Raw genomic sequence first — 26,709 nt, 5'->3', positions numbered from 1 at the left:
ACCTGCCACGTCCGAAGGTTCGGCCAATTGCGGCTCCCACTGGCCAATGCGGGAAGGGCGGCCAGCACATCCCTCGGCCTGTGTCGCTTCCTGCAGCCCCCACTGGCCTGGAGCAGTGAACCGCAGCCAGTGGGAGCTGCGATCGGCCAAACCTGCAGAAGCGGCAGGTAAACAAACCGGCTCGGCGTGCCAGGGGCTTTCCCTGAACAAGCGATGGGCCACAGTTGAGAACCACTGCTCTACTGCATGAGTTAAAAGCGATATGGCTCTTAGCTAAGGCTCTAGAGCAGATTCATTAATCTCTCTCTAAGTGGTCTTGGTGCCACTAGATGGCACAGAGCAGCACACCCAGGAGGTGTGTGGGTTACACAAACAAGTGAGGAGCATATAAACACAAGTACATAACATCAACCGAAGGTATGGCTGGAAAAATAGTTCATGTCCAACCAAAATTCCCAAAGGAAATTGCAGTAGTACCTCCAGAATATGGTGGAGAAGAGTAACACGGGTTTGGTTTGCTTTGGTTTCAGTTAGTTTGAGTAAAGTGCTAATTTTAAAGCCATCAGCATCTCCAGTGTGACTTCCCTGAAAGACAGAAAGAAGAGGCAGGAATAACCCATGTCAGATTCAAACACTTACTCTGTATTTATAACCTATACATGCAAAAGAGAGAAGAAAAGTTATTTTCATCTATAAAATGTAGTGATCTCTTAACAACAACAACAAAAAAGATTTCTTACATAGTTAAGAAAGTTTCCAACTTTGAGAATCAGTTGACAGAAAACTGGCAGGCGATGGGTCGTTAGAAGATCTGAAAAATAAAGTTATCCTTTACATAAGGGTCAGCTTCAAAACTGAATGTTTCCCAAATTGGATCAGAATTTCCATTGTACCAAGGCAGGATTTCTATACCTCAAAGACCCTCAAACACCAGAGTTATGGACTACAAGCAGACACCATGTGAAACTGGAAGACACCTTCCCCTCCCCCCCCCCCCCCCCCAAAAAAAAAAAAAAAGCAATACAGGCACAGTATAGTATTTGCATCTTAAAGGTAGGCACATCTGGGCTGCCTGTCCCCACCCCCATGTGTGGGGCAGCCACTTACAGCTAGGAGGTAAAGATGCTGGGGCTGCCAGCCTGGAAAGTGCCCTAAAAGTGGAGCTAGTGACTTTATTTCCACTAGCGGGAGATCTTGAATAAGTCCTGGTCTATACTGCGGGGGTAGTCGATGTAAGTAAGGTACGCAACTTCAGCTACGAGAATAGCGTAGCTGAAGTTGACGTACCTAGATCGACTTATTGCGGCGTCTTCACGGCAGTGAATCGACTGCTGCCGCTCTCCCGTCAACTCCGCTTGCGCCTCTCACTGCGCTGGAGTTCCGGAGTTGATGGGAGAGCTCTCGGGGATCGATTTATCGCGTCTACACTAGATGCGATAAATCGACCCCCGATATATTGATTGCTACCCGCCGATCCGGCAGGTAGTGTAGACCTACCCTAAGAATCGCTCAATACATTTTATTCCTTCCTTCCTCCCCTGCCACCTTATTTCCAGAAGCATTTCCCATTCTGTTCTTTTCATATCAGCCCTGTGCTCCCTAAACAACTTCACGTACTCCAAAAAAGGAAGCATAACATATGGTGAGGGCTACCATGTGATCTACCAAGGTATATCCATGATGGCCTACATAGCTGCTGTATACAAGCACTTCCTATTTAGAAAAGCAAACATAACAAACTTTCTTGTCCTCCAAAATCTCGAGTTTTGATTAGTTTATAGGAGGATTTGGGAGTGGAATTTTTTGTGAGGTGAGGCAGGATTGTGTGTGAGGAATTTATTGAGGGAAAGCTCAGTTGAATGAATTTGTTTAGCATTAACTTCTAAATTTGGTCATTCTTAACTTCTGCAAGAGTAGGGTAACCAAATGTCCCGATTTTATAGGGACAGTCCCGATTTTTGGGTCTTTTTCTTATATAGGCTCCTATTACTCCTACCTCCATCCCGATTTTTCACATTTGCTGTCTGGTCACCCTATGCAAGAGTGAGTTCTATAGTCTAAAACCTGCTTCTCTGAAAGCTGTGTCACTTGCACTAACAAGCCTCCGACTGGTTGACAAAGTCATTGTTGAAGTGTACTGTATCCTGGGAGGTCATAGAGGGTGAAGTGTCCTCTCTCTGGTACCCAGTGTCAGCTCCATGGTAGGACTTTGAACATCAGGAAAGACAGCTTGAACTACACTCTATGTTCATAGGTGAGCCAGGGCAGAGAGTGGAGAACTAGGGTGATGTGTTTATAGTAGCCAATGGTGTTAAGCAGACAGGCTGCTGAGTTTTGTATCTGTTGGAGGTTTTTCAAGGCTTGTGGCTCTATTCCTAGCTATGAGTTGCAATAATTTGAACCTGGTGGCCATGAATGCATGGGCCATCCTGGCCAGATCTGTGTCTGACAGGATGAGCGTGCAATGTGCTGGCTAGTTGCAGATTTGCATATATATGAGATGGAGACAACAAAAGGCCACTTCTTCCTTAAATTCTCAGGTAAGATAGATATACTACTACAAGCCGAAATGCGCTGAGTATTGAACACAATGAAATGAACACAATGCGCTGAGGTGTGACACCGTCCCATTTACCTTCACAGGCTTTCCTGATTGCTTCTGCTTTTGGCTGTAGCATATCTAGCATGACAGCGGTCTCTTCATATGACAGCATACACTCAATCCGCAGCTGGTAGCTAAGAGAGGGAGTCGGCACAAATATACAGTTATGCTTAAGAGATTCCTGACCCAGCCAACAGAAAGATTCCTGACCCATTCCCCAAACCATCACACTCTAACCTCTGCCAAAAGCCACATCTAGGCTCGTGACCAGCTACCACATCTGCATCACATTGATACTGCACAGCTCTGTCTGTGGCTTGGGGCAGTTCTTTCTCAATGGCAGGCCATAACTGGCAGCACGGAGATGGTGGCTCCTGCCGTAGAGGATACACTGATCTCCGTGGAGAGGGAGGACGGCCACGTGGCTATTGGGAGATCTGGATTCTATTCCTGACACTCCAAAAGCCTTCCTGTGTGACTGGGCAAGTTACTTAACCAGCCGGCCACACCCAGGGCCTATGCCAGCTTCTGCCATCTCAGTGCAGAAGACTGTGCGGGAGCAGCCACATTCTACAAGGCCACAGACATCCCCCTCAGCCTGAAAAAGAGGCAGCACTAACTGTGGAAGGGTATGGCCATCACAGCCTCTCATCACAATCTGCTGGCAGGGATTCCGATTGCCTTATGACTGTTTCCTCTGGCTGCAAACCCAGAAGAAGGGCATTGGTGCTATCCCTTCCTTCAGTACAGCAGTCTTACTAACCTTGAGTAACTGGCCAGGTTGGCCCAGCAATGTATAACTTACATTTCACTGTACCAGTGTGTCTGCTCCTCTCTGACACAGAGACTACTCCCCTACCTCACAAGGGTGAGGATGATTAATATTTGTAAAGCGCTTTGAGAGTCTCTGATGGAAGAGGCATGTGAAATGCAAATAAATATACAAGTGCAATATTATAATATGAACGCCAACAAACAAACCCAACAACTATGGCGTACACTAAAAGCATTTTAAGAAGGCTTAGTTTTAAAGCAACAAATCCATTAAAAGAAAGATTTTTTTTTAAGATGGCCTTTCTATAGTGTTATCACAATAAAAGAGACTCTTTAAAGCTGACTTTCCCTAAGTGCAGCCAACGTCTTGGCATTCAGAACGTTTTGCAGAGTAATGCTCTAATTTAGAGTCCTTTTAGTATCCTTTTAAATGACACAGAGTGCTACATCCAATTGGATCAAAAAGTGAAGCTTGTTGTTATGGAATACAATATGCAAGCAAAAGATCAGGCTGAAGTTGCTAATGATCTGCCTTACCTGGGAACCCTGAGCAGGAGAAGATAAAATTGATCTGCACTTGCTAACTTGGCTTCTTCTTCCTTGAAGGTTTTCAGGTTTTCTATCTAAAAAGAAAACACAAGACTCAAGACCCCAGAACTGCATCATATCTGCAGTCTTTGTGGATTGAATGAAAAGAGTCTTTCCATCTAACCTCATGTTTTTCGGGTAACAGCTTCAGTAACTGCTTCAGAACCTCCACGTCAAACTTGGTCCTGTCCCCTTTTTGAATCATGTCAGCTACCTCTTTGTTTGAGCTGCAGAGAACAGGCATGTAATTAGAATCAACAACAGAACAACAGCACTGGACAGCTCCCTATGACCATATGCTATTGATTAGGCCCTACAGACCCTAGTGAGTGGTGCATAATTAGGCCTTACTGACAGGAAGACTGTTCTCTGGATTAGCGCAGTAGCCTGGCACTCAGAATTATAAAAAGGGTAGCATGCTGGTTTTAGATGGGGTGCACCCATTCACTTTCAGGGTACCATTAGCGAAAGGGATATGGGTATTTTTCCCATCCAAGTACTGATCACCCCGGGAGGCATCATTCCACCTTCGCCTGTGAGTATCAGTGCAGTGCATGGTTATATTGCAAGACCTGTTTGCTTTAACCAACCAGTTTATGTTAACAAGTTTTAAATGTTATCACTCGTGTCATTCACAGGCCTCCACTGAATTAAACTATCTGCAACTGCCCTGAAGGCTCAAACCTTACAGAATTCAGTTTGGTTTTATTTATTATCTTTACACTACTAGTTGGGAACACAAAAACCAAAGGTTACACATCAGGTACCTGTCCATATCTTTAGGCACCTAAAAATCTGGCCCTTTGTCTCTCTGTGCCTCAGTTTCTCTCTGTAAAATGGGGTATAAATAGCACTGCTCTTCCCTGCTGGGGTTTTGTGACAATAAATACATTAAATTTTTTTAAAAAATTTACAAGTCTATCTTCACTAGATAGCTATAATAAACTGAAGATAAGAGGGACTGATAATGTAGGAGTAAGTGGCCACTGTCTCAAATAAAATTACTATTTTCCCCTCTTGTGTTTACCTTCCATCATTTTTCACACCGTGGAACATAAGCGAGATGCTTTAAAATCAGTAACTGTGGACATGAATAGATATGTAATTACAGAAAATATAGAAAAATTATAAATAGATGAGATTGAACTAGCTGTCTTCCTTGTTTGTATTTAGGTATGTCATTTTATAGTCACTCCTTGGATGGTCAGTCACTTGCTCTATGTCTTAGAATCCAGGATGTGTTTGAACTGTGGGAAATATACTGCCCTGTGTCGTCCTTTCATTTTAAATCTCAAATACAATCTTTATTGTATTGTCTCTCACTACAAAAATTTAGGGTGTGATCCTGCAAATAATTCCAACAGTGAATAGTCCCACTGAACTCTGCTGCTGTGAATAAAATTACTCGTTTGTAATTATTTGTATGACCAGGCCCTGGATGTCCTCAGAGGAAGAATGGCCAAGTGGCTCAGGGATTAACCGGGGTCTTGGGAGTCATATGGATTTTTCAGCCCCTCACAGAACTGTCTGCTACAAAGGCCATGCTAATTTCACTTGCCAAACTGTTGCTTTATTCAACAACCGTGAAACCAGTTCATAGCTTACCATTTAAATTGCTTCAAAAATATGTTCAGATTGAGACTCTTCTTGGAGTCTAAGAATGTGATCTGTTTAAGAAATAATAATTTATGTTAGATAAGCCATGTGCAGTGGCCTTTTACCATAATCTTCAAACTATGAGAAATAGCCCATTACCTCCTTTGGTTCCACCTTCCCTGGGGTAGCTGCTTTCTCCTTCGGCTTTGTTTGCGGAAAACAAAAAAGCTGCTCAATGCTCATGTAATCTGGCTCTATAGCTTCATCGCTGCCGCTGCTCACTGACGCCCACATGGAGCGACTTTCTGAAAGAGACGAGGCACTAAGAATGCTACAGAGGCATCTCAAAACTCAGCACATCAAGGTAATGCTCCTCACTATCACTGTTCCCAACCCTCCAGGATTGTCCTGGAGTCTCCAGGAATTAAAGATTAATCGTTAATTAAAGATTAGGTCATGTGATGAAATCCCCAGGAATACGTCCAACCAAAACTGGCAACCCTACTTACTAAAAGGGAAATACTGAGAAAGATGAATGCAATAAATAAGAAAAGAGACAGATTAGCCCTGGACCTGTGCTAATTATTTAAGAGTGGCTTCTCCCACAGACAGGATCCCAAAGGTTTGAAGGTGAATTAAACCCGGAAATCTACAGCTGTCCGCGATTTAGCCAAGCTGAAGGCAGCAGCCGAGCTAAACGGGATTTACTAACTTCTGTTTGCTCCAGCTGATAGGCTATGTATTGCAAAATCACAGGTGTCCATGGGACACTGAGCTCGGGTTAGGTTATCATCTCTGCCTACAGAGATGCAAACAGCCCTACTACGTAAGGGCTCCCGAAGGTCAGTAACACCGCCACACGCATTAGGAACCCTCTAAATAACTCCTTGGCTCCCCAGTATGTGAAGCTATCCACAGCGTTAGTTATACTAGAGAGAATTCTGCTACATGCCAGAAGGGGAACCTTCATTTGTTTGGGGGCTAAATTGTGACTTTACACCAAAGCACTGTGATGAGGGCAAGATGCTTTTAGGAGCTACCAGGCATGGAGGGGCAGCACAGCTGTGTTCCTTAAAGGATACAGATGGTGTTCTCCTGTGTAGCTGGCTGGGTTAGAGTGACTGGGGGGGCTGTGGGGTGGGGTGGGGGGGAGGCATGGCTCCGTGGCTAGTTTTCTGGCTATTGTTGCAATGAATTACTAAATGTGCAGCGATAGACACTGTGGGGAAACTAGTTCTGAAGACCTGACCATAGGTGCTGGAACTAGGGGTCCTGCAGCACCTCCTGGCTTGAAGTGGCTTCCATCATCTACAGGGTTTACAGTTTGGTTCAATGGCTCTCAGCACCCCTGGACTGGAGCCAAAACCCAATGAAGCTGACGGGAAGACTCAGTGCTAGGGCACCTCAGGCTGTTTTGGGGAGGGGAGGGGAGGGGAAGGGAGATATAAGGAAAACACTATTCACCCACCCCCAACCCAACAAAACCCAGTGGAAATGGATAGCGTAGGACACACTGGGGCAGCTATGTGTGTGTGTGTCTCGCTACAGCAGCTACAAAAACAATGACTGAGTGCAGCCATTAGACACACCTACCTCGCACCACATTGGAGGGCAGCTTCTGCCAGTTGAGTTTCTTCATTCTCAGGGTCGGAGTCTTCACCTTCTTGGGGAAAGGCCTGGCGTAGCCCAAAGCACAGTCAACGTGGGCAACCACTACTTCTTCCACGTTGCCTCCTGGCGGGGGAGGAGGTGGCATGCCTCCCAGGCCGGGCAGTGGGGGAGGAGGTGGCATGCCTCCCACGCCGGGCAGTGGGGGAGGAGGTGGCATGCCTCCCAGGCCGGGCAGTGGGGGAGGAGGCGGAGGCATGCCTCCCGGGCCGGGCAGTGGGGGAGGAGGCGGAGGCATGCCTCCCAGGCCGGGCAGTGGGGGAGGAGGAGGTGGCATGCCTCCCAGGCCGGGCAGTGGGGGAGGAGGCGGAGGCATGCCTCCCAGGCCGGGCAGTGGGGGAGGAGGCGGAGGCATGCCTCCCAGGCCGGGCAGTGGGGGAGAAGGCGGAGGCATGCCTCCCAGGCCGGGCAGTGGGGGAGGAGGCGGAGGCATGCCTCCCAGACCAGGCAGTGGTGGTGGGGGAGGAGGGGCTGGCACGGGTGCCATGCTGGGCAGTGGTGGCGGGGGAGGAGGGGCTGGCACAGGTGCCGTGCTGGGCAGTGGTGGTGGGGGAGGAGGAGCTGGCACAGGTGCCGTGCCGGGCAGTGGTGGTGGGGGAGGAGGGGCTGGCACAGCTGCCGTGCCGGGCAGTGGTGGGGGGGGAGGAGGAAGAGCAGAACTAGGCGGGAATATGCACTGCCCTGGTGAAGTGGAGCAGGCTGGTAGCTGGGAGGGTGAGACGTTCTCTGTGGCTCCTGGTGGCCCCGGTGGAGGTGCTGCTGTCACCTGAGGGAAGGCTGTCGTAGCGGAGCTCTGAGCTGCACTCAGGGACTCCCCTAAATCTGTGTCAGTCTGAGTGCTTTCGCTCACTCTCTCAGCTGATAGCTTTCGCTCTAAGTTTTGTTGGTTTGGGCACTTCTTTATGGATAACAGTCTCTCCAGGACTTCTTCAATGCTGTTCCCTTGGACTGTAACAATCAGGTGAGGGGAAAACAAATGTAAACTAAACATTATTAAAGACTACCCAGATCCCTTTTTGAGCAACTGATCAGCAGCGACATGAGCATCCCACAGGTTTCGTCGCTTATGTTACAGAAACCTCTGGAACTGATCTCTGCCGCAGCAAGCTTTTCCCACTGAGCTCGCCACAGGAGCTGGGTCTCACATGTTAACAACACCTTTGTGTATGTAAATGGTGCTGCTCTGCCCAGCAATGAAGGCCAGATCCAATACCAACTGCAATCAATAGAAAGGTTTCAGAGTAGCAGCCGTGTTAGTCTGTATTTGCAAAAAGAAAAGGAGGACTTGTGGGACCTTAGAGACTAACGAATTTATTTGAGCATAAGCTTTCATGAGCTACAGCTCACTTCATTGGATGTAGCTCACGAAAGCTTATGCTCAAATAAATTGGTTAGTCTCTAAGGTGCCACAAGTCCTCCTTTTCTTTAATCAATAGAAAGGCTCCCATTGACTTCAACAGGTTTTGGATCAGAATAAACCCTGGGATTCGTTTGTAGAGACAAGGACTTAGTCTACTCTGCAATGTTTTGCCAGTGGAGCTACGTCAGCTGGGAGAGTGAAAAAAATCATTCCCTCTCGCCGCCATAGCTCTGCTGGCCAAAAAACCTGGGTAGATGCAACTGTGCCAGCAGAAGAGCGCTTGTGTTAGCTAAGGTAATGTCACCTAAGCTCAGGTAATGGTGGCTAAGGTAATGGCTCTCAGGGAGGTGCTGTGCCTGCGGTGGCAGACCTCCTTCTGTTGACTTATGCCATATTTCCAGTAGGGGGCTCTGCTGTTGTAGCTAACGGCTCTCTAGTGTAGACAAGGCCAAGGAGTGAAATCCTGATTCCAGTGACTTCAATAGGGCCAGCATTTCACCCAAGGATTTCAGCACAGACTACCTATTTGTTTTCCTTGGGTTCTGTTTAATTCTGAGTGGATTCAATAATGGAAGTAATTTATGTACATTTGATTTGGGGAAGTTGGGGATGGAGGACATGCAAAGCCTGAAATAGCAGACAAGTTCTTACTGTCATTTGCAAGCAAAATGGCTCTGTTCACTAAGATTTCCAAAGATTCCCACAACAACAGGTTGGACTGATGAGAAGGTTCCAAATGCAAAAGGGTCTGGAGAATGGACAGCAGTTGGATGGCGACTGGAGAGCTGCTCACCTGAAATACAAGACAGTTTCCTATTAATTGCATCCTTTCCCTTTCAAACATCACTGCAGCACCCACTTCTGGTCTCCAGGGCTGGCTGCTGTCATTCCCAGTGCAGAATGGTATCCCCAAAGTAGGTCCTACTCACTTTATTGAAAAGACACGAAAAGACCTCTTGGTGATTGTTCATGTCAATCCCATCGCATATCTTTAACAACTCCTCATCGTCTTCGGCCTTGGACTCCTCAAATGTCTCACATTGGATAAACAGGTCCTCGTCCTCAATATCTCTACAATATCACAGCACCCATTTTAATTGGAAAGCGTATAGCACCAATTCCAGTTGAAACTTCTGTGTTGGTGTCGCTTGTACTTCTTCACCCACTAACCTGACTATTCACTGCTGAAATGACCCTTCCCTTATTATTTATAAAGGAGCCAATCCCACCATTCTCTCCCCTGCTGCGGAGTACCTTCCTCTGCAAGTAACTCCCTGAAATCAACGGGACAGCTTCCAGAGAAGGTGTTACTCAAGGTAAAGAAGTGTGGCCGAACCTGACCCCAGATGTGTTTTGCGAGCAGGGAAAAGAAAAATCTGCTGGGAGTTTTGACAGGATCATGGCATTTCCCATTTTTAATTCTTCCCTCTTCACTTGACACTAGTTATTTATTCAGACAAAGGAGGATCATTCAAATGATTTATTTGCTGTTTCAACTCCCTGATCAAAAACTTTTTTTTTTTAGTTGGAAATCACAATCTGCAAGACTCACAGAACAGGCATCCAACCCTTGTTAGCTGATGGCAATGGAAACATCACTTATCTCTTAATTTTTAAAGGACTGGAGCTTACATCCCAACCGTGTGAATAACTGACATTTATTATGCACATATCTTAAAACTTGGCATGGTTTCCTCATGGACTGTCCTTCCAAATGAACAATTTGTTCAGACAGGCACATCCAGCCATGTGTCTTAGCTGGATGTTTCTGGGACAAGAATCAGCAATCAAACGGTAAAATGTCCTCAAACTGTACAATGACCAGAAGCTATTGATACTGTAAGCTGAGCTGAGATACAGACTCAACAAGACAACAGCACATTGATCCACAATGATCTGTTTGGATTAAGTCTGCAAACTCTTTGCAAAAACAATCTTGGAAACTGCCCCTGTTAAAGCGGTGGTCAGTGTGGATGAGGCAAAACTTGTTTTGTTTAACGCGTCCCCTGACCCAAAATAAAAACCAAAAACGCCAGGTAAGCGAGACTTTAAGCCATGTCAGCCTAAAACTTCTCAAGTTTCATTTTAAAACAGCTGCACCCTTTCTACACTTCCCAGACAAATCATGTTTAAATGGTTACTGTAGATTGAAGATGTTTAAAACAGCATTTAATACCATATGATTCCTCCCCCCGGATTATATGATTATTGACTACAAATTCCTGTACACTCCAGTCAGGGTGACCGAATCCACAGAAACAACTGTTTTTGACCATGGTGATAGCTGTTGGATGGGCCTTCCAGTCTAGAGAATTGCAGATATCTATATGAAGAGTCTAAATTAGTGGTTCTCAAACTTTTTGTATTGGTGACCCCTTTCACACAGCAAGCCTCTGAGTGCGACCCCCCCCTTATAAATTAAAAATGGAAATTTTAATTTTAATTTAATTTAACGTGGGCATGGGGCTGTCAGCCCGAACCCTGCCAGGTGCACGCTGACAGTTCATGACCCTCAGGTAATAATCTTATGACCTCCTGAGGGGTTGCGACCCCCAGTTTGAGAACCCCTGGTCTAAAGCCTTGGATATATGGATTTTACATTATTATTATTAGTAGTAGCAGTAGCATTAGCATTCATATTCAATGTGCTAGATGTATTACAGACCTACTGGGGAAAAAAACCACGTTTCTCACCTTACCCACACCTGTGAATTTTCACTTCCCAGCTAGTTGGTAATTCTGTGTCTGGTGGTGATTTTTAGCTTATCTTTCAACAACGCTAAAATGAAATTGTCGCTTAAAAAATGGATTCCAAAAGCCTCCAAAAACGAAAAAAATATGGTAAAACGAAGATTTAATTTACTACCACTGTTGGCTTTCTGTGTCACCGAGACTGATTTTAGTGCTCCTGTGCCATGGAAACCTGAAAGAGTTTGAATCTGGCACCTCCACTGTAGTATTTATGGAAATCTTAGACATAGTCTGCAGACCCCAGTTGTCCCCAGACCACAGGTTGAAAACCACTGTTTTAAAGCATAACTGTGTTGATAAATTAGAAACAAGCCATAAAAGGGAGTTGGAGTGTGTGTGTGGGAGGGGGAAATCTTTTAAAGGAAATCAGATTTTGGACCTGATCTTTTAATCCATCCTTTTGATTAACTATCTGCCAACACAAATATATACCAAGGGCTGCCTACAGCAAGAATCCAGTTGTCACATGGAAAACATTGATGCGTCTGCCTCCCGTCGCTTAGGGCTTACCCTCAGGGCTGTCCCTAGCTGTTCTGGGGCCCTACGCAGCACCCGTGCGGGAGAGTGGGGGGGCCCAGGCCTCCGCGGGGGGGGGGCTGGCTTGGGGGGCAGGGAGGAACCACCCCCCGGCAATCACTGGTGGTGCGGCTGGGGCCGGGTTGCTGCACTTCCCGCCGCCAGTGACTGCAGGCCTGACCCTGCTGCAGAGCTATGGGGAGTGGGGGCGGGGCTGGGGGGCGGAGCAGGGGCGGGGGCCTGGGGCAGAGCCGGAGCAGGGGCTGGAGCAGCATGCAGCTGTGCAAGGCACCAGGAAATTTGGTGCCCCAAATTTCCTGGTGCCCTACGCAGCTGCATACTTTGTGTATGGGTAAGGACGGCCCTGCTTACTCTGAAAGGTGCTGATCACTTTAGCTCCAGTCCAATAACACACATCAGGCCTTATCCAAAGCCCGTTGAAGTCAATGGAAAGATTCACTTTGACATCAATGTGCTATGTGGATCAAGCCCTTAAACATATTCTTGAAGATAAGCATGGAGTAGTTCACTTGACTTCAACAGGACTACAATCACATGCTGAAAGCTAGGTATGTACACAAATACTTGCAGGATCAGGGCCCTACAACATGGAAATGAGCTCAAGCATCAGAATTTGGATCTGGATTTAGATTTCAAACACACCAAAATTTGGGGTGCTTGGATCCTAGGTTTTGGTTTAGAAAAAGGAGCTATTTACAAAATTTAGATCTCGATTCAGATTCGGAACACTGCAAAAGTTTGGGGAGGGGGTGTGGTTCTTGGGTTTTGGTTCTGGCCCATGGTTAACATAAAGGGAGAAAAAAATGAGATACCACAGGAAAAAGTGCAGTGAAATACAGGTTTCAGAGTAGCAGCCGTGTTAGTCTGTATTCGTAAAAAGAAAAGGAGGACTTGTGGCACCTTAGAGACTAACAAATTTATTTGAGCATACGCTTTCGTGAGCTACAGCTCACTTCATCGGATGCATTCAGTGGAAAATACAAGTGAGGAGATTTATATACACAGAGAACATGAAACAATGGGTATTACCATACACACTGTAAGGAGAGTGATCACTTAAGATAGGCGAATACCAGCAGGAGGGGGGAGGGAGGGGGGAGGAGAGAAAACCTTTTGTAGTGATAATCAAGGTGGGCCATTTCCAGCAGTTGACAAGAACGTCTGAGGAACAGTGGGGGGTAGGAAATAAACATGGGGAAATAGTTTTACTTTGTGTAATGACCCATCCACTCCCAGGCTCTATTGAAGCCTAAGTTAATTGTATCCAGTTTGCTAAGTAATTCCAATTCAGCAGTCTCTCGTTGGAGTCTGTTTTTTATATTTTTAACCAGGAGAGAACTCAGAAAGGAAGCAGTAAAAAAATATAGATAAGCCAAACATGTTTTTAAAAAAGGAAATAAAATAAAAATAGAAATTTTTATAAAGTGAAAGAATTGCTAAAATAAGCACTCAATATTTTTACAATTGTATCAAAATGAATCACATTATAAAATAAAGTTTAAAAGAAGAAAACCTTACCTTAGCTTGGTTAAAATATCCAACAACTGAAGACCTGACAGAGGAAAATAAAAAGTGTTGTCATTCTAATCTACTAGATGTTAAGCACTTCTGTAAGGAGTTTGTATATGCATTACATCTAACATTTCCCAGGTGCAAAGGATTAAATTGCTATTTAAAGTTACATTTTTTTATTATTACCAAGATGACTTAATTCTCCTCTTAGAACCTTGAATCACTGCATATTGCAAGGCTGTACAAAAAATTAAAAAAAAAAAAAATTAAGACCCCTGTTCTGCAAAGACTTATGCACATGCTTAGTACTACTTACTACTGCAAACAGTTCCATTACCCTCAACAGAACTACTCAGAATGAGTAAAGTTAAGCATATGCATAAATGTCTGCAAGATTGGGACATAGAAAGGAGAATGTTCATTAAAAAGAGCTTGGATCCCAATCTTGCAAATATTTGTGCAGGTGCGTAATACCCTGGAGCTAAATATCTGCAGGATCAGGACTTTAGTTTACAATGTTACGAAAAACATAGGTGTATTATCCTCAACTGTACATGAAGTTTCTTAAAATGGAATATTTGAACATCGGTCTCATTGTACCCAACATTCCTTATGTTCAGGGAATTAGAGACTACTATTTTCTTAAATCACGTGCTACATTGGATGGGCTAAAACTGAGTCCTGGTGAAAGAAAGCACAACTCCCATTAACTGTGAGAGGAGTTGCATCAGATCTCAGTTTGGCCCTGGATTACTGAGGCCATGTCTACACTACAAAATTATGTTGACCTAATTTACATCAGCATACAGCCACCACAGTTATTAAATCGCTTGGGTGTGTGCACACTTGGCTCTTTGTGTTGGTGGTGCGTGTCCTCACCAGGAGTGCTTGTATCAACCGTACGGTCAGTAAGGGGCATTGTGGGAAAGCTCCTGAAAGCCACAGTCAATGTAAGCAACATAGTATCTACACTGACACTGCATCAACCTAATCATATCAACCGTGACTCTATGCCGCTTGGGTACTGTTACTAAATCGGCGCAAGCCAAATTTAAGTGGAGACACTTCCACAACTAGATCAATGTAAGGCAGTTTACGTTGACATAACTGTGTAGTGTAGATCAGGCCTGAATAAAGACTGGGTTGCTACAGACATGAGTTGATTAAACTAGCTCATGGAATAGAGGATACAGTGTATCTATAGGGTAGATTAAGCTGGAATTCTGTTAGCATACAAGGAGAAAAGATCAAGTTTATGTGAAAAAGAAGAACAAAGCTTGAAATAATGGGATTAAAGAAAGTTTATCAAATATAAAACAAGAGTCAAAGGCTACTGCTCTGGCTGTAAGTTAGGCTCATTATTGGTGTCTCAGGTATGACACATTGCAATTTGCACAACTTTTTTTTCATTTCACTATCTTACTGTATTTTGAAAACCTACCACAGAAGTGGCTTGAGTTCAAGAGTTTAATTCCTTTGATAAGGTTAGATCCAACCAACTTTCTTACCTATAAACTCATTTCTGAGCTGCGTCCTGATTCTTAGTTCTTCAGTCCCCAGGATCACGGCATTAATAACACTTAGCAGTGTTATCATGTAAGGCACGTTATCCGTAGCGAAGAGCTCATTCATTATGACACTGAATCGGTACTGCTGGTTCTTCACCGTCTGTTAACACACAGGTGATATTGCAGATGTTCCAGTTCAGAAACTTTTTTTTCCCTTTTAAAAACAGACTCTAAAACAAAGTCAGTATCTTAACTCCTCATCAGCATATCTCACTAAACATGAGAAAGAAAAATGTGTGCTAGAGACAGCTCCTTCAATCACTGAGCAGACATCTAGTCAGCAGGGAAAGTAAATGGAAACTGATCACTTGCATTGGAAAGGTTCCCTCTTTGACCTGAGACTTCTTCCTGCTCCCTGGTACAGCCATCCAAGGCTGTGAAACCCACAGGCATGGTACCTTTGATTTTTGTGAGTTTCCCACTGATGCTGGTAGGGCTGCCACAAAGATCCTTACGGATGCCAGCCAGCTGCCTCTAGCTGAGTCATTGTGCAGCCACTCAGACTTCTGCTGACAAGCAAGGCACCTATTTTTTTTTTTTACTTGCTACAAAGTTCTGTCTTTAAGTCCCTGACTCTCTGCCAGAATGATGCAACTTGATCCTTATGCCTGTGCTGTGCCCCCAGGTGGAGGGATGCACCCATGTGCATCCAGCTGCAGGATCAGAGCCAAAATAATAGAGCACACTGGTCTACCTATCATGCAGGGAACTAGATAATAACACTATATAATACTCTGACTATGAGCTTGCCTTATAATGGTCCAGAGCATCCAAAGCCAGGGCATGCCCATCCAGGGAGTAAATGCAGAGTGCAGCGAGCAGGTCAAACACCTGTTTTTTGACCATGACATTAGATGTGTCCAGTGCTGCCAAAAAGAGAAAATGTATATTAGTGTATACTTCTCTGAAACTCCATCAACATCCATTACCTGTGACGTACATAAGCAATGTACTTGTGGCTTGCATGTGTGCACGTGTTACAGGAAGTATTTGCAATGAGATTCAAATACCTGGACACATAAGAATTACACATTTTGTTGCAAATTCACAAAAACGGTTCAGTTTCTTGAAAAGCAGGAGACACTTCGCAGGTTTTTGTTTGAACAGTCTTATTCTTTGAGTTTAAATGGGTGCACTATGAATTGCTCTCATCAGCCATCCTATATTTCTGCTTCCCCTTTCCCTGTGTGTTCCACAGAGCATAGGCCAGGATATACCTTATTCATCTTTTACATTGAAGCAAAGAGATTGCATTACTGAATAACCCTACAAATGCTCCTACTTCCACAGTGAAAAATGCCCATTCCTATATTTTATTGCTGTTAGGAAAGAGAAGTCTTTTCTTTTTTGGGAGGAGAAAAAGGAAGATCACTTTAAAATAGAAAAGCTTATCAAACAGTGGAGGGTTTAAATAGCTATAAATAATGGGTTTGTAGATATGGCAATTCTTCTGAGCATATGCGCAACATCTGACTAGGATTCATCACCAAATTTGGTCCACTGGTTGGATCATTAGCTTCCCCGGTCCAGGCCAGGTCCTGACAGGGAGCACGACATGAATGCTGATCCATGTGGCATTGAGTAACTTTAGAGACCTCAGTTAAGATCAGGGCCTCATTCTGGTTAGCACTATACAAATAGTAAGAGATGTCTTGAAGAACTTAAATCTAAACAACCAAGACACACAAAGGATGGAAGAAAGAAGGCAGCGTTAGCCTCATTTTACAGATAGAAACTAAGGCCTAGAGAAATTAAATGACTTGCTCAAGGTCGCACAGGAAATCTGTGGCAGCACCAGGTATAGAACTGGGATGTCCTGAGTCTTAACCACAGAGACGCCCTTCTTCTTTGTCAATTGTAGCTGTTGATGTCCATTTGGTTAACTGTCCACACTCTGTTTTTTGACTTGACAAACAATAAGTGACAGATATCTGTTTGCAAGGTGAAGTCAGAGAGGTAAGGAACCAGTAGTTCCTATGTTATCCTAAGACAGAGAATGTTTTACACTTTGATGGCAAAACATAAAAGACTTCTGTGTGGAAACAGGTCCAATATTTCTTCTCTGCCATATGCCAAAAATTGGGGGAAGTGGCATTTAAAAGCAGTAGGTTTTTTTAGAGTAAAAAATCCCTCTTTTATTAAATGAGTAGGCATAAGAATAGCCTCTAATGTCCTTGTGAGAAAGCTGCTAAAGCCCTATGATATTTAAAAGAAAACAGCATGATAAAAATATAAAAAACTCTTTAATATCTATCTGTGAAACAATATGTTCAGAATGGAGCTGGTGACTAAGCAATAAGAAGCCTTATTGCGAAGCTGACTTGTGTGTGTTTAAAAGGAACAATAAGTGTTCTTACCTTGAGAGAGTTTCCTGATATAGCCTTCATTGCTGACAATGTATTCGATCCCCTTGTGGGAGTTCATGAGAGCTCGCACACAGTTAATGCAGGTGAGCTGAAGCAGGGCATCAGAAATCCTGGATACTCCTCTTCCAGACAGCCTGTCCAGGGCCTCTAAGAGCAGATCTAGGCCACTCAGCTCAAGGAACTGGACCATCCAGGTGTCATCACTGCTCTCCAATCGCTTCTTGAGACCAGAGTAGTTCACTACTGAGGGCATTTGTAGGAGGCGAATGCATAGCTCTGGCTCTGCATTTTCCAGGTTGGCCTCTGACTGGTCAGTCTCTTGGGGCCCAAGTTTCTCCTTTACGGCAGCCCATTTCTTCTGGGCACCTTCCTTCTTGACAGACATCATGAATAATCTCTCCTTTAAAGGGAACGAAAAGGCAAAGTGAGAAATATTTGGATTTGGCAACATCTCCTCAAATGAAGGGGCATTTCCCATAGTGATCAGAGACTTAAATCACAGATATTAAAGGTCTGTCTCGCCCAGCAGGTTCTCTGATCAACTGGAAGAGTAGCCCTCCAGCTATTGAAAGAAGATACCATTGCATTTAATCCACCCACATCACAACCAATCACTGCAATCTGTCCAGACTGGTTTAACCATTAGAACAGGAATCCATAGTTTTAAAAGTAATTAATTTACATCACTCAATAACCACTTGCTAGTTTTCACACAATGGAAAGGATGGTGGTGTAAGTGCTGTATTATCAGGTGTGGGCTTGGTATTTTCCTTTAGCTCTGTGTGCTTGAAGAAGATGAAATCAGGCGATCTCCTAGGTTTTGTTCAACAGAACTGGTTGAAGAATGTTTGGGTCCTCCTACCCCTCCACCCAGAAAATGTTTCATCTAAATTTTCCACAGAAATTTTCTTTACTCTTTGGCAAAAATTCAAATACTGAAAGATTCTGGCAGAAAACCAAAACACTGTGGGGGCTGGATGATTTTTGTTTTGACAAAAAATCAGAAATTTCCACAAAAAACAAACCCTTGTTTTTGCAACCCCCCAAAAAATCTTTGGTCAAACCCCGATTTTCCATCATTAAATAACTTGGATGGCAAAAATTTGACCAGCCCTCCTGTTGGATTTGTCTACACTGTTTAAAAAAAAGAAAAGCAAAGAAAAATTCAAAAGCTAATAATAGTTTCTATTAATTTTTTCTTAATTCAATATACACAGAGGTTTAGTGTATGGATTTAAACATCCCCCTGTGGTGTTTCCAACCCCAGCATTGCAGCATGGTGCAAGAGAATGAGAAATGAAGCCAGGTAGGTACTGGAGAGGGGTGAAGCTATTGTACCTCATATGGAGCATCATGAGTTTTGGACATTAGGGGGTTCGTGTTCTCCTTAGAGGAGACAGTGGAAAGAGGAGCAGAGAGAGAGTGATGGAAACATTCTCATGAAAAACTAAATACACTGCCTCTAAAGGACACGTGCTGAAGAAGGAGTTCTCCTCCTGACAGGACTGGATTTCCAGTTGGGCACAATAGGCACATGCCTAGGGGCACCCGAGTTCTAACGGTGCCTAAAAATTCAACGTTTGCCGCTCGCAGGTCCGGGCAGGGTGCGGGGCCGGCTGAGGGGGAGACGGCCCCACACAACCCTGCTGGAGCGCTCCTAACAGCAGGGAAGGCAAAGCAGCAGGGGAAGAGCTCAGCAGTCCAACGCAGGGGGCCCTGCTAGGTAAGTGGGTCTGAGGGAGCCCAGCCTGGGCAGGCCCCACTCCTGCTCCAGCGTGGCTGATCGTGCTGCTCCTGAGAGGCCAGAGCAATCCCCACCAGCCCCGGCCGCACTGCCAGCTCAGCTCGGCGGAAACAGTCACCTCCCAGCGGGGCTGGTGAATGCGGCTGGGGGGTAGGGCACAAGAAAGGGGGTCTCTGGGGGGCGTTTGTGGGAGGGTGCTGGGCAGTGAGGGAGTGGGGGCGCTGGCAGTGTGGGGCTTGTGGGGGGTGCTGGGCAGTGAGGGAGTGGGAGAAGTCTGTGTGTGTTGGGGTGCTGGGCAGTAGGGGGGTCTGTGTGGGGCACTGGACAGCTGTGGTGGTGGGGCTATGTGTGGGGGTGCTGGGCAGTAGGGGGATGGGGGAGGTCTCTGTGTGTTGGGGTCCTGGGCAGTGGGGAGGTCTGTGGGGAGTGCTGAACAGTGGGGGTGTGGGAGGTCTGTGTGTGTTGGGGCGCTGGGCAGTAGGGGGGTCTGTGTGGGGCATTGGGCAGTTGTGGTGGTGGGGCTGTGGGGGGGGGGTGCTGGGCAGTGGGGGTGTGGGAGGTCTGTGTGTGTTGGGGCGCTGGACAGTTGTGGGGGGGGGCTCTGGGGGGGGGGTGTTGGGCAGTAGGGAGGTCTGTGGAGGGTGCTGGCCCGTGGGGGATGGGGGAGGTCTGTGTGTGTTGGGGCGCTGGGTCTGTGTGGGGCATTGGGCAGTTGTGGTGGTGGGGCTGTGTGGGGGGGTGCTGGGCAGTGGGGGGGGTCTGAGGGCGGGGGAGCACTGGGTGGGGGCGTGCAGGGTGCTGTGCAGTTGTGGTGGGGGATCTGTGGAGAGGTCTCTGGGCGGGAGGGCACGGAAGATGCTGTGCCTAGGGGCACGTAAGGTGTAAATCCAGCCCTGCCTCCTGACACCTAGCACAGGCTTCCCTTCAGCTAGAGCAACATTCTTTTGCCTTTTTTTTTTTTTAATTGAACCACTCTTGGGAAACACACAGGCTGAATCCTGAGACTCACAAACAGCTCCATTGTGCTTAAACTGCTAGCCAGGGATTCTCCTGATGCAGGAAGAATATCTGCATGGTGCAAAGTGGATCTCTTGGGGATGTGCTAGGGCAAGGGAGTGTGGCTGGCTGGCTGTGCTGTGGCAGACCATGGTCTGATGGTCACTGTATTTTTGAGATAGTTTAGGGCAACTCCATGGCTGTTCTAATCTACGCTGAGGGCAAAACTGGCTCTCAGCTGCCCCAGGCCCGGGGAGTAGCAACCACTTCCTTTACGGCTTCCCTCCCTCTGCGGCAGGCAGCAGACATTAGACATAGCAGAGGACTGAGCCCCATGGTTTAAATTACAGGGGGGGTGGGGGGGGGTTGTGAACATCAACTGAAGATTTTCAAAATCTTTAACCCTGAAAGGTTCATGCTTCCTTGCCAGAAAGAACAGTCAGCCTGATAAACCTGTCTTCATTGTTCAAGCTAAACCAAATACGCAATGTAAACAACTGACAAAGACCTATCCTCTGTCTGTCTGTTCATGCATTCATAAACAATGGAGAGTAAATTAGTTTTCTAAAAATTCTTTTAGTTGCACAAATCTCTGGCTTTATTTCCAGACATGTATAATTAATAATATGTTTAAAAATATGCGATTATGGCATCTGAGAGTTTCCTTTTAACTGTTTTTTTAGATCTCACCATAGCTGAACTGTTTTAAAATTTCTAAGTGTTCAGAACATGCTCTTTAACTCAGTTTGATCAGATCCTATTCCTAAGCACATCCTAGCACAAATGTTTTCTTTTCTTTTGTTTCCTTTTGATTGATGTGGAGGTTAATTTGGTAACAGCCTCCTAATGTCTTCCTCTTCCATTCTAATAGGACATCACTTGCAAAATGTGCTATTTGCATATCATATGTGCAGGACTGGATTACCCAATAGGCAGACTAAGCACGTGCTGAGGGCACCAGCAAAGCAGGGGGCACCAAAAAAAAGAGATTTTTTTTTTGAAAAAATTTGATATTTCAAAAAAAGCATCGAAGTAGTCATCATGGGAAAAATCTTTTCTCAGCTGAAAAGAATAAAAAACCCTCAGAGAACAACAATGTGTCAGGACAGACTTGATTCGCTTTTCCTATTGTGTATGGAAGCGGACATGCTTCGTCGAGTCAGCTTCGATGAACTTATCCAGAATTTTGCAATCAGAAAATCTAGAAAGAAGCTATTTTAATTTCAGCATACATGTAAGTTTTGTGTCATTTCGAAAAATAAAATTTTATTTTACGGTATAGTACACCTCTACCCCAATATAACGCTGTCCTCGGGAGGAAAAAAATCTTACCGCGTTATAGGTGAAACCGCGTTATATCGAACTTGCTTGATCCACCGGAGCTCGCAGCCCCGCCCCCGTGGAGTGCTGCTTTACCGCATTTTATCCGAATTCGTGTTATATCGGGTTGCGTTATATCGGGGTAGAGGTGTATTGTTTTTATTTTGAATTACATATGGGGGGGGGCACCATAATCTTTTCAGTGCTTAGGGCCTCTAAAGGTCTTAATCCGGCCCTGCATATGTGAAAGTGTGATGGGTTGTGTGCAGAAGAACTGAGGTGTGAAGCTATTATAACAGCAGTACATCTTATGAGGTACCTCATTTTAAGGCCCCTCTACTATGAGGGCCTAGTCTGCAACAGGCATTCTATTTGCAGCAAGGAGGCACAGGGATTGAAAGAAATGTCAAACTAGAGTCAAGTCACTCTTGACAGCCTGTCAAGCGGGTTTATGTCATTATGCTGCATTTTAACAGGACAGTTCAAATCAAAATAATAAGGGAATTATCCATCTAGGTCGCTACAAGCTCCAAAATTTGCCTTATAGAGTTTCTCTGGCATTGCTCCTGGAGGTCAGGAGCAATTGAACCAGCAGAGGCCAGGGTTCAGTCCCTAAACTCAGCCGATCTCAGAGACTAGAGCCCTCCACACAGAGGCCCTGAGCCTCAATGCTCTGCTGGCTTCTGGTTCCTCACCTGGCCTCCTGGAGCACCTCCCCTCCCGCCAGCTCCCTTAAGAACACCGCTGTGCTGCCAGGGAATCTCTACAGCTCCCAGAATCCCACCTCTCTTGGGTGAGGAATTCCATACAGACAAAGGAAACCAAGGTAAATTAGTGGAGTCAGGCCTGCAAAATAGGAGAAGGGTGGACTGATGTGAAGAGAGTTCTCCTGTTCTAATTTCTGATAGCTCCCTTCAGCCACAGAGCATCAACTCAATGCAACATCGAAAGATAGGCTTCCATACGGATGGGAGTGGAGAGGAAGACGGCACAAAGGTAGCTCCACTGTCTATGCTGCTCCTGCTTCAGTCCACCAGGAGCTAATCCCCTCCGCTGACAAAGGCAGGACAACAGTGGCCTAGTGGTTCTATAATAATGGATGAAACAGTCACATGGGTTACAGTAATTAGCGTTTTGGATCCTCACTCTCTAATGTTCTGCAGCACAGGCCACACGTAAACTGCAGGGCAGCTAGAAACAGCAATCCCATGAGCAAATGGCTGAACTATAACAGTAACCCAGGACCGCCAATTCCTGTGATTTTTATCATGTCTTGCAATATTTGAGGTTTTTTCTTAAAGTCCCAACTCCTGAAGTCAAGTGATTATACAAGAATCTCAGCTTCCATTAAAATAACCCCACTGAAGCAGTAAGTTTCTAGCCCTTCTGGTTGTGGAGAAAAGTTTGAAAGCATGAACTGAGTGTATCAAAAGCTTCAGAAGACAAATGAAAAGAAACCCATATTTATAATTGTTCCAAAATAGTGTTGTGGTTTTAAAGCCAATCTCACGATTTTCTGGTGCCTGACTTGTGATTTTTCAATGTCTGGGACAATAGCAGTGATTACCCCTGTGTCCATTATGCTGTTGTACATACAGCCAGGTTTTCAGATTCAGAGGGAACTTTATTTACCCTCCCCTTCCTTCCCTTCCCCCCCTTCCTCCATCACCGTTTAGTTTAGGGTTAGGAGGCTTTGGAAACCTATGCATATATGTGTCTATTCACCAGCCACAGGCATTTAAGGTGTGGAGCTGTTGCTTTAAAGTGTGTCTCCTTGCAGTACGGATGTGTCATCGGAATGGAATGTACTAGACTTGTAACTGCTTTAGCTTTTCAGAACTTTTGCATTTGAATTGACTGCTATTTTCAAAAAGAAAATAGCTCTGATCATGCAGGTTTGCCAGCCACACTAAAGTCAATGGGTACCGATTTAAAACTGGGTGAGGGGTCAAAAGGGGTGGTGTCACTGTGGGGAGTTTTACAGAAAAAGTTCCTGATATCAAATGTTTATTGAAGCTACAGAGAAAATTTCAGCACCACTTAGTCTGCGTCCCCTTCACTCTCAATTCTGTTTGACTGAAAAAATTACACTAACAATGGAAAATGTGAAGCAGCGAATGAGCCATTTAGGCGTGTACTGGATAGCTAAAAAATACACAAACCAAAAATCCATTCCAAGTGCAGCCAGACTTTTATGATCTGTCATTAACAACTGAATTCTGCAGTAGTCCTAACTTGGGCAAAAGCCTCATTAAATTCACTGGGATGAAGCTTCTCTCCTGCTGTACTAAGTACAAGAAGCTGGGCTTGGCACAAAGCAGTGATCTGTGGGGGAGGGGAAGAAAAAAAATCCTCCCTCACCCCAAAAGCTGTGGAGCTATATGCAGTCCCTGCTAGAGCCCTGAGGCAGAAGTAGCCCTCTTACCAGTGGCGTTGCTGCACAGTGGATTTATTGTCACTGCCTGTTCTCTTCCTGCAAAGGAACTCCCCAGGAAGCAGGGCTCTGATGCAGGCAGGGATGCAGCAAACCCATTTCCCATGTGCCTCAAATCCTGCCCTATGCTCTGCATGAAAACCACACTCCTTCCAGGGTCCGATGCCAAGCCCATGAGAAGGCCAGATCCGGCTCGCTGACTTCAATGAGCTCTAGACCAGGTGCTCACTGCAGGCAGGGCCCTCTAGCTTTACAGGAGGAGGAGGCGGCTAAGGGAAGTAAATAAATAAAAGCACCTCTCCCTATTGCCAGATGATGTCAGTGTTTTATATCGAAGCAGATAAAAGCAAGACTGCCTCCTCTGCCTGCAGAGCAATGTTAATGGGCAATTGTTTTCCTCAAGCACATTTCCTGCTGCAGTGTCTCTTTGGGTGGGGAAGGGCGTGAGGAATGGCTTTGGAGCTAAGGTGTGTGAAACCATTGGAAGAATTCAAACTGTTATATGTGCAACTTTGTCTTGGCACCAGTAATTGCTACCCACACCTTAATGTTTGTCTACGTCTAGTTCTGCACATAGCATTTCTCCTGGGAGGAAAGAATGGTCTAATGACCAAAGCAGAGGCTAGCAATAAGGAGTCCTGTTCCTTGCTCTGTGTGTCTGTGGCTGAGTCAGTGATCTTTCTGATTCTCAGTTTCTCTTCCTGTAAAATGACCATAATATGTTCCCAACTCATTGGGGTGTTTTGAGATTTAATTCCTAAGCACCTGTAAAGTGCTTTGAGATCCTCAGCTGAAAGTGAAAACTCGTATTGTATTCTCATTCCTATATTTCAGTAAAAAGAAAAGGAGTACTTGTGGCACCTTAGAGACTAACCAATTTATTTGAGCATAAGCTTTCGTGAGCTACAGCTCACTTCATCGGATGCATACTGTGGAAAGTGTAGAAGATCTTTTTATACACACAAAGCATGAAAAGATCCACTTCCTGGACACTACAGTGCTAATAAACGATGGTCACATAAACACCACCCTATACTGGAAACCTACTGACCGCTATTCCTACCTACATGCCTACAGACAGCCCCCCAACCTGAAGCGAATACTCACCAGCAACCACATACCACACAACAGAACCACTAACCCAGGAACCTAGCCTTGCAACAAAGCCCGTTGCCAACTGTGCCCACATATCTATTTAGGGGATACCATCACAGGGCCTAATAACATCAGCCACACTATCAGAGGCTCGTTCACCTGCACATCTACCAATGTGATATATGCCATCATGTGCCAGCAATGCCCCTCTGCCATGTACATTGGTCAAACTGGACAGTCTCTACGTAAAAGAATAAATGGACACAAATCAGGTGTCAAGAATTATAACATTCATAAACCAGTCGGAGAACACTTCAATCTCTCTGGTCACGCGATTACAGACATGAAAGTTGCGATATTAGAACAAAAAAACTTCAAATCCAGACTCCAGCAAGAGACTGCTGAATTGGAATTCATTTGCAAATTGGATACAATTAACTTAGGCTTGAATAGAGACTGGGAGTGGCTAAGTCATTATGCAAGGTAACCTATTTCCTCTTGTTTTTTCCTACCCCTCCCCCCCAGACGTTCTTGTTAAACCCTGGATTTGTGCTGGAAATGGCCCACCTTGATTATCATACACATTGTAAAGAGAGTGGTCACTTTAGATAAGCTATTACCAGCAGGAGAGTGGGGTTGGGGGAGGTATTTTTTCATGCTTTGTGTGTATAAAAAGATCTTCTACACTTTCCACAGTATGCATCCGATGAAGTGAGCTGTAGCTCACGAAAGCTTATGCTCAAATAAATTGGTTAGTCTCTAAGCTGCCACAAGTACTCCTTTTCTTTTTGCGAATACAGACTAACACGGCTGTTACTCTGAAATATTTCAGTAAAATGCAGCATGTGTACAAAATGTGATTGATAATTTCCTTTTTTAGGACAAACATACATGTGTAGGGCAGGCTCAAACTGTACAGTCCTTCCTCTGTCCTAACTCACAGAGTCTGACTCTCCTCTTCCTTGCTCCAGTGTAAATCAAAACATATTCCTTCACTGAAGTCAATGAAATTACAGTGGGGTAAAACTGCTGTCAAAGGAGAGAAGAATCTGTGCCATTGACTTTAATGGGAGTTTTGCTTGAACCAGGGCTTCAAGATTTAACCCTGTATATACAGTGCAGAGCCAAAGCTCCTACCCTGTGCAAAGCCTGGAACATAAGCTTTGCACTGGAGATCTCCACAGGGCTGAGGGAATGAAATCCTTTCTCTGACTCCACAGAGGGGCTGACTGCAGTTCTGTGCCGTTCAGCCTCCAGGCAGCAGAAGCAACCGCAGATTCTCTACACCCTCCTCTTTCTCTGTTAATATTACTTTCTTTTAGAGCGGGGCTAAATAGTTTTTCTGTTCTTCGCACAGCACTAAACCCTTTGATAGTAAGCCTGGAAATTAATGCTGTTTTTTTTAATATTTTTACTTTTAGCTATCACAATTAGGGCTGTCAAGCGATTAAAAAAATTAATCACGATTAATCACACTAAAAAAACAGGAGTACTTCTGGCACCTTAGAGACTAACCAATTTATTAGAGCATAAGCTTTTGTGGGCTACAGCCCACTTCATCGGATGCATAGAATGAAACATATAGTAAGAAGATATATATATATATATATACACACACATACAGATAAGTTGGAAGTTGCCATACAAACTGTGAGAGGCTAATTAGTTAAGATGAACTATTATCAGCAGGAGAAAAAACTTTTGTAGTGATAATCAAGATGGCCCATTTAGACAGTTGACAAGAAGGTGTGAGGATACTTAACTTAGGGAATAGATTCTATATGTGTAATGACCCAGC

General features: G+C 45.0%; 1 protein-coding gene across 4 annotated transcripts in view; it reads right to left on the bottom strand.

Annotated features, from left to right (window-relative positions):
- INF2 (inverted formin 2) overlaps positions 1–26,709 on the bottom strand; it is an 80,005-nt gene that overhangs the window by 17,739 nt on the left and 35,557 nt on the right. For 3 of the 4 annotated variants that reach the window (XM_037901053.2, XM_037901054.2, XM_037901055.2), the window contains exons 2-15: positions 17,314–17,722; positions 15,707–15,822; positions 14,897–15,056; positions 13,395–13,428; positions 9,518–9,659; positions 9,240–9,381; positions 7,154–8,176; positions 5,720–5,865; positions 5,570–5,631; positions 4,089–4,191; positions 3,914–3,999; positions 2,636–2,736; positions 741–811; positions 478–585 (exon numbers count right to left, since the gene is read on the bottom strand). In XM_037901053.2, coding sequence (XP_037756981.1) covers positions 478–585; positions 741–811; positions 2,636–2,736; positions 3,914–3,999; positions 4,089–4,191; positions 5,570–5,631; positions 5,720–5,865; positions 7,154–8,176; positions 9,240–9,381; positions 9,518–9,659; positions 13,395–13,428; positions 14,897–15,056; positions 15,707–15,822; positions 17,314–17,710 — 2,691 coding nt within the window. In that variant the 5' untranslated portion in view covers positions 17,711–17,722. Of the gene's footprint in view, positions 1–477; positions 586–740; positions 812–2,635; positions 2,737–3,913; positions 4,000–4,088; positions 4,192–5,569; positions 5,632–5,719; positions 5,866–7,153; positions 8,177–9,239; positions 9,382–9,517; positions 9,660–13,390; positions 13,429–14,896; positions 15,057–15,706; positions 15,823–17,313; positions 17,723–26,709 lie in introns of those variants that run through there. The other variant, XM_027830148.3, reaches the window with a different exon arrangement.

The sequence above is a fragment of the Chelonia mydas genome, chromosome 6 (assembly GCF_015237465.2).
Source record: "Chelonia mydas isolate rCheMyd1 chromosome 6, rCheMyd1.pri.v2, whole genome shotgun sequence".
NCBI classification, from domain to species: Eukaryota; Metazoa; Chordata; order Testudines; family Cheloniidae; genus Chelonia; species Chelonia mydas.
This window is presented reverse-complemented; position numbering and strand designations above follow the sequence as displayed.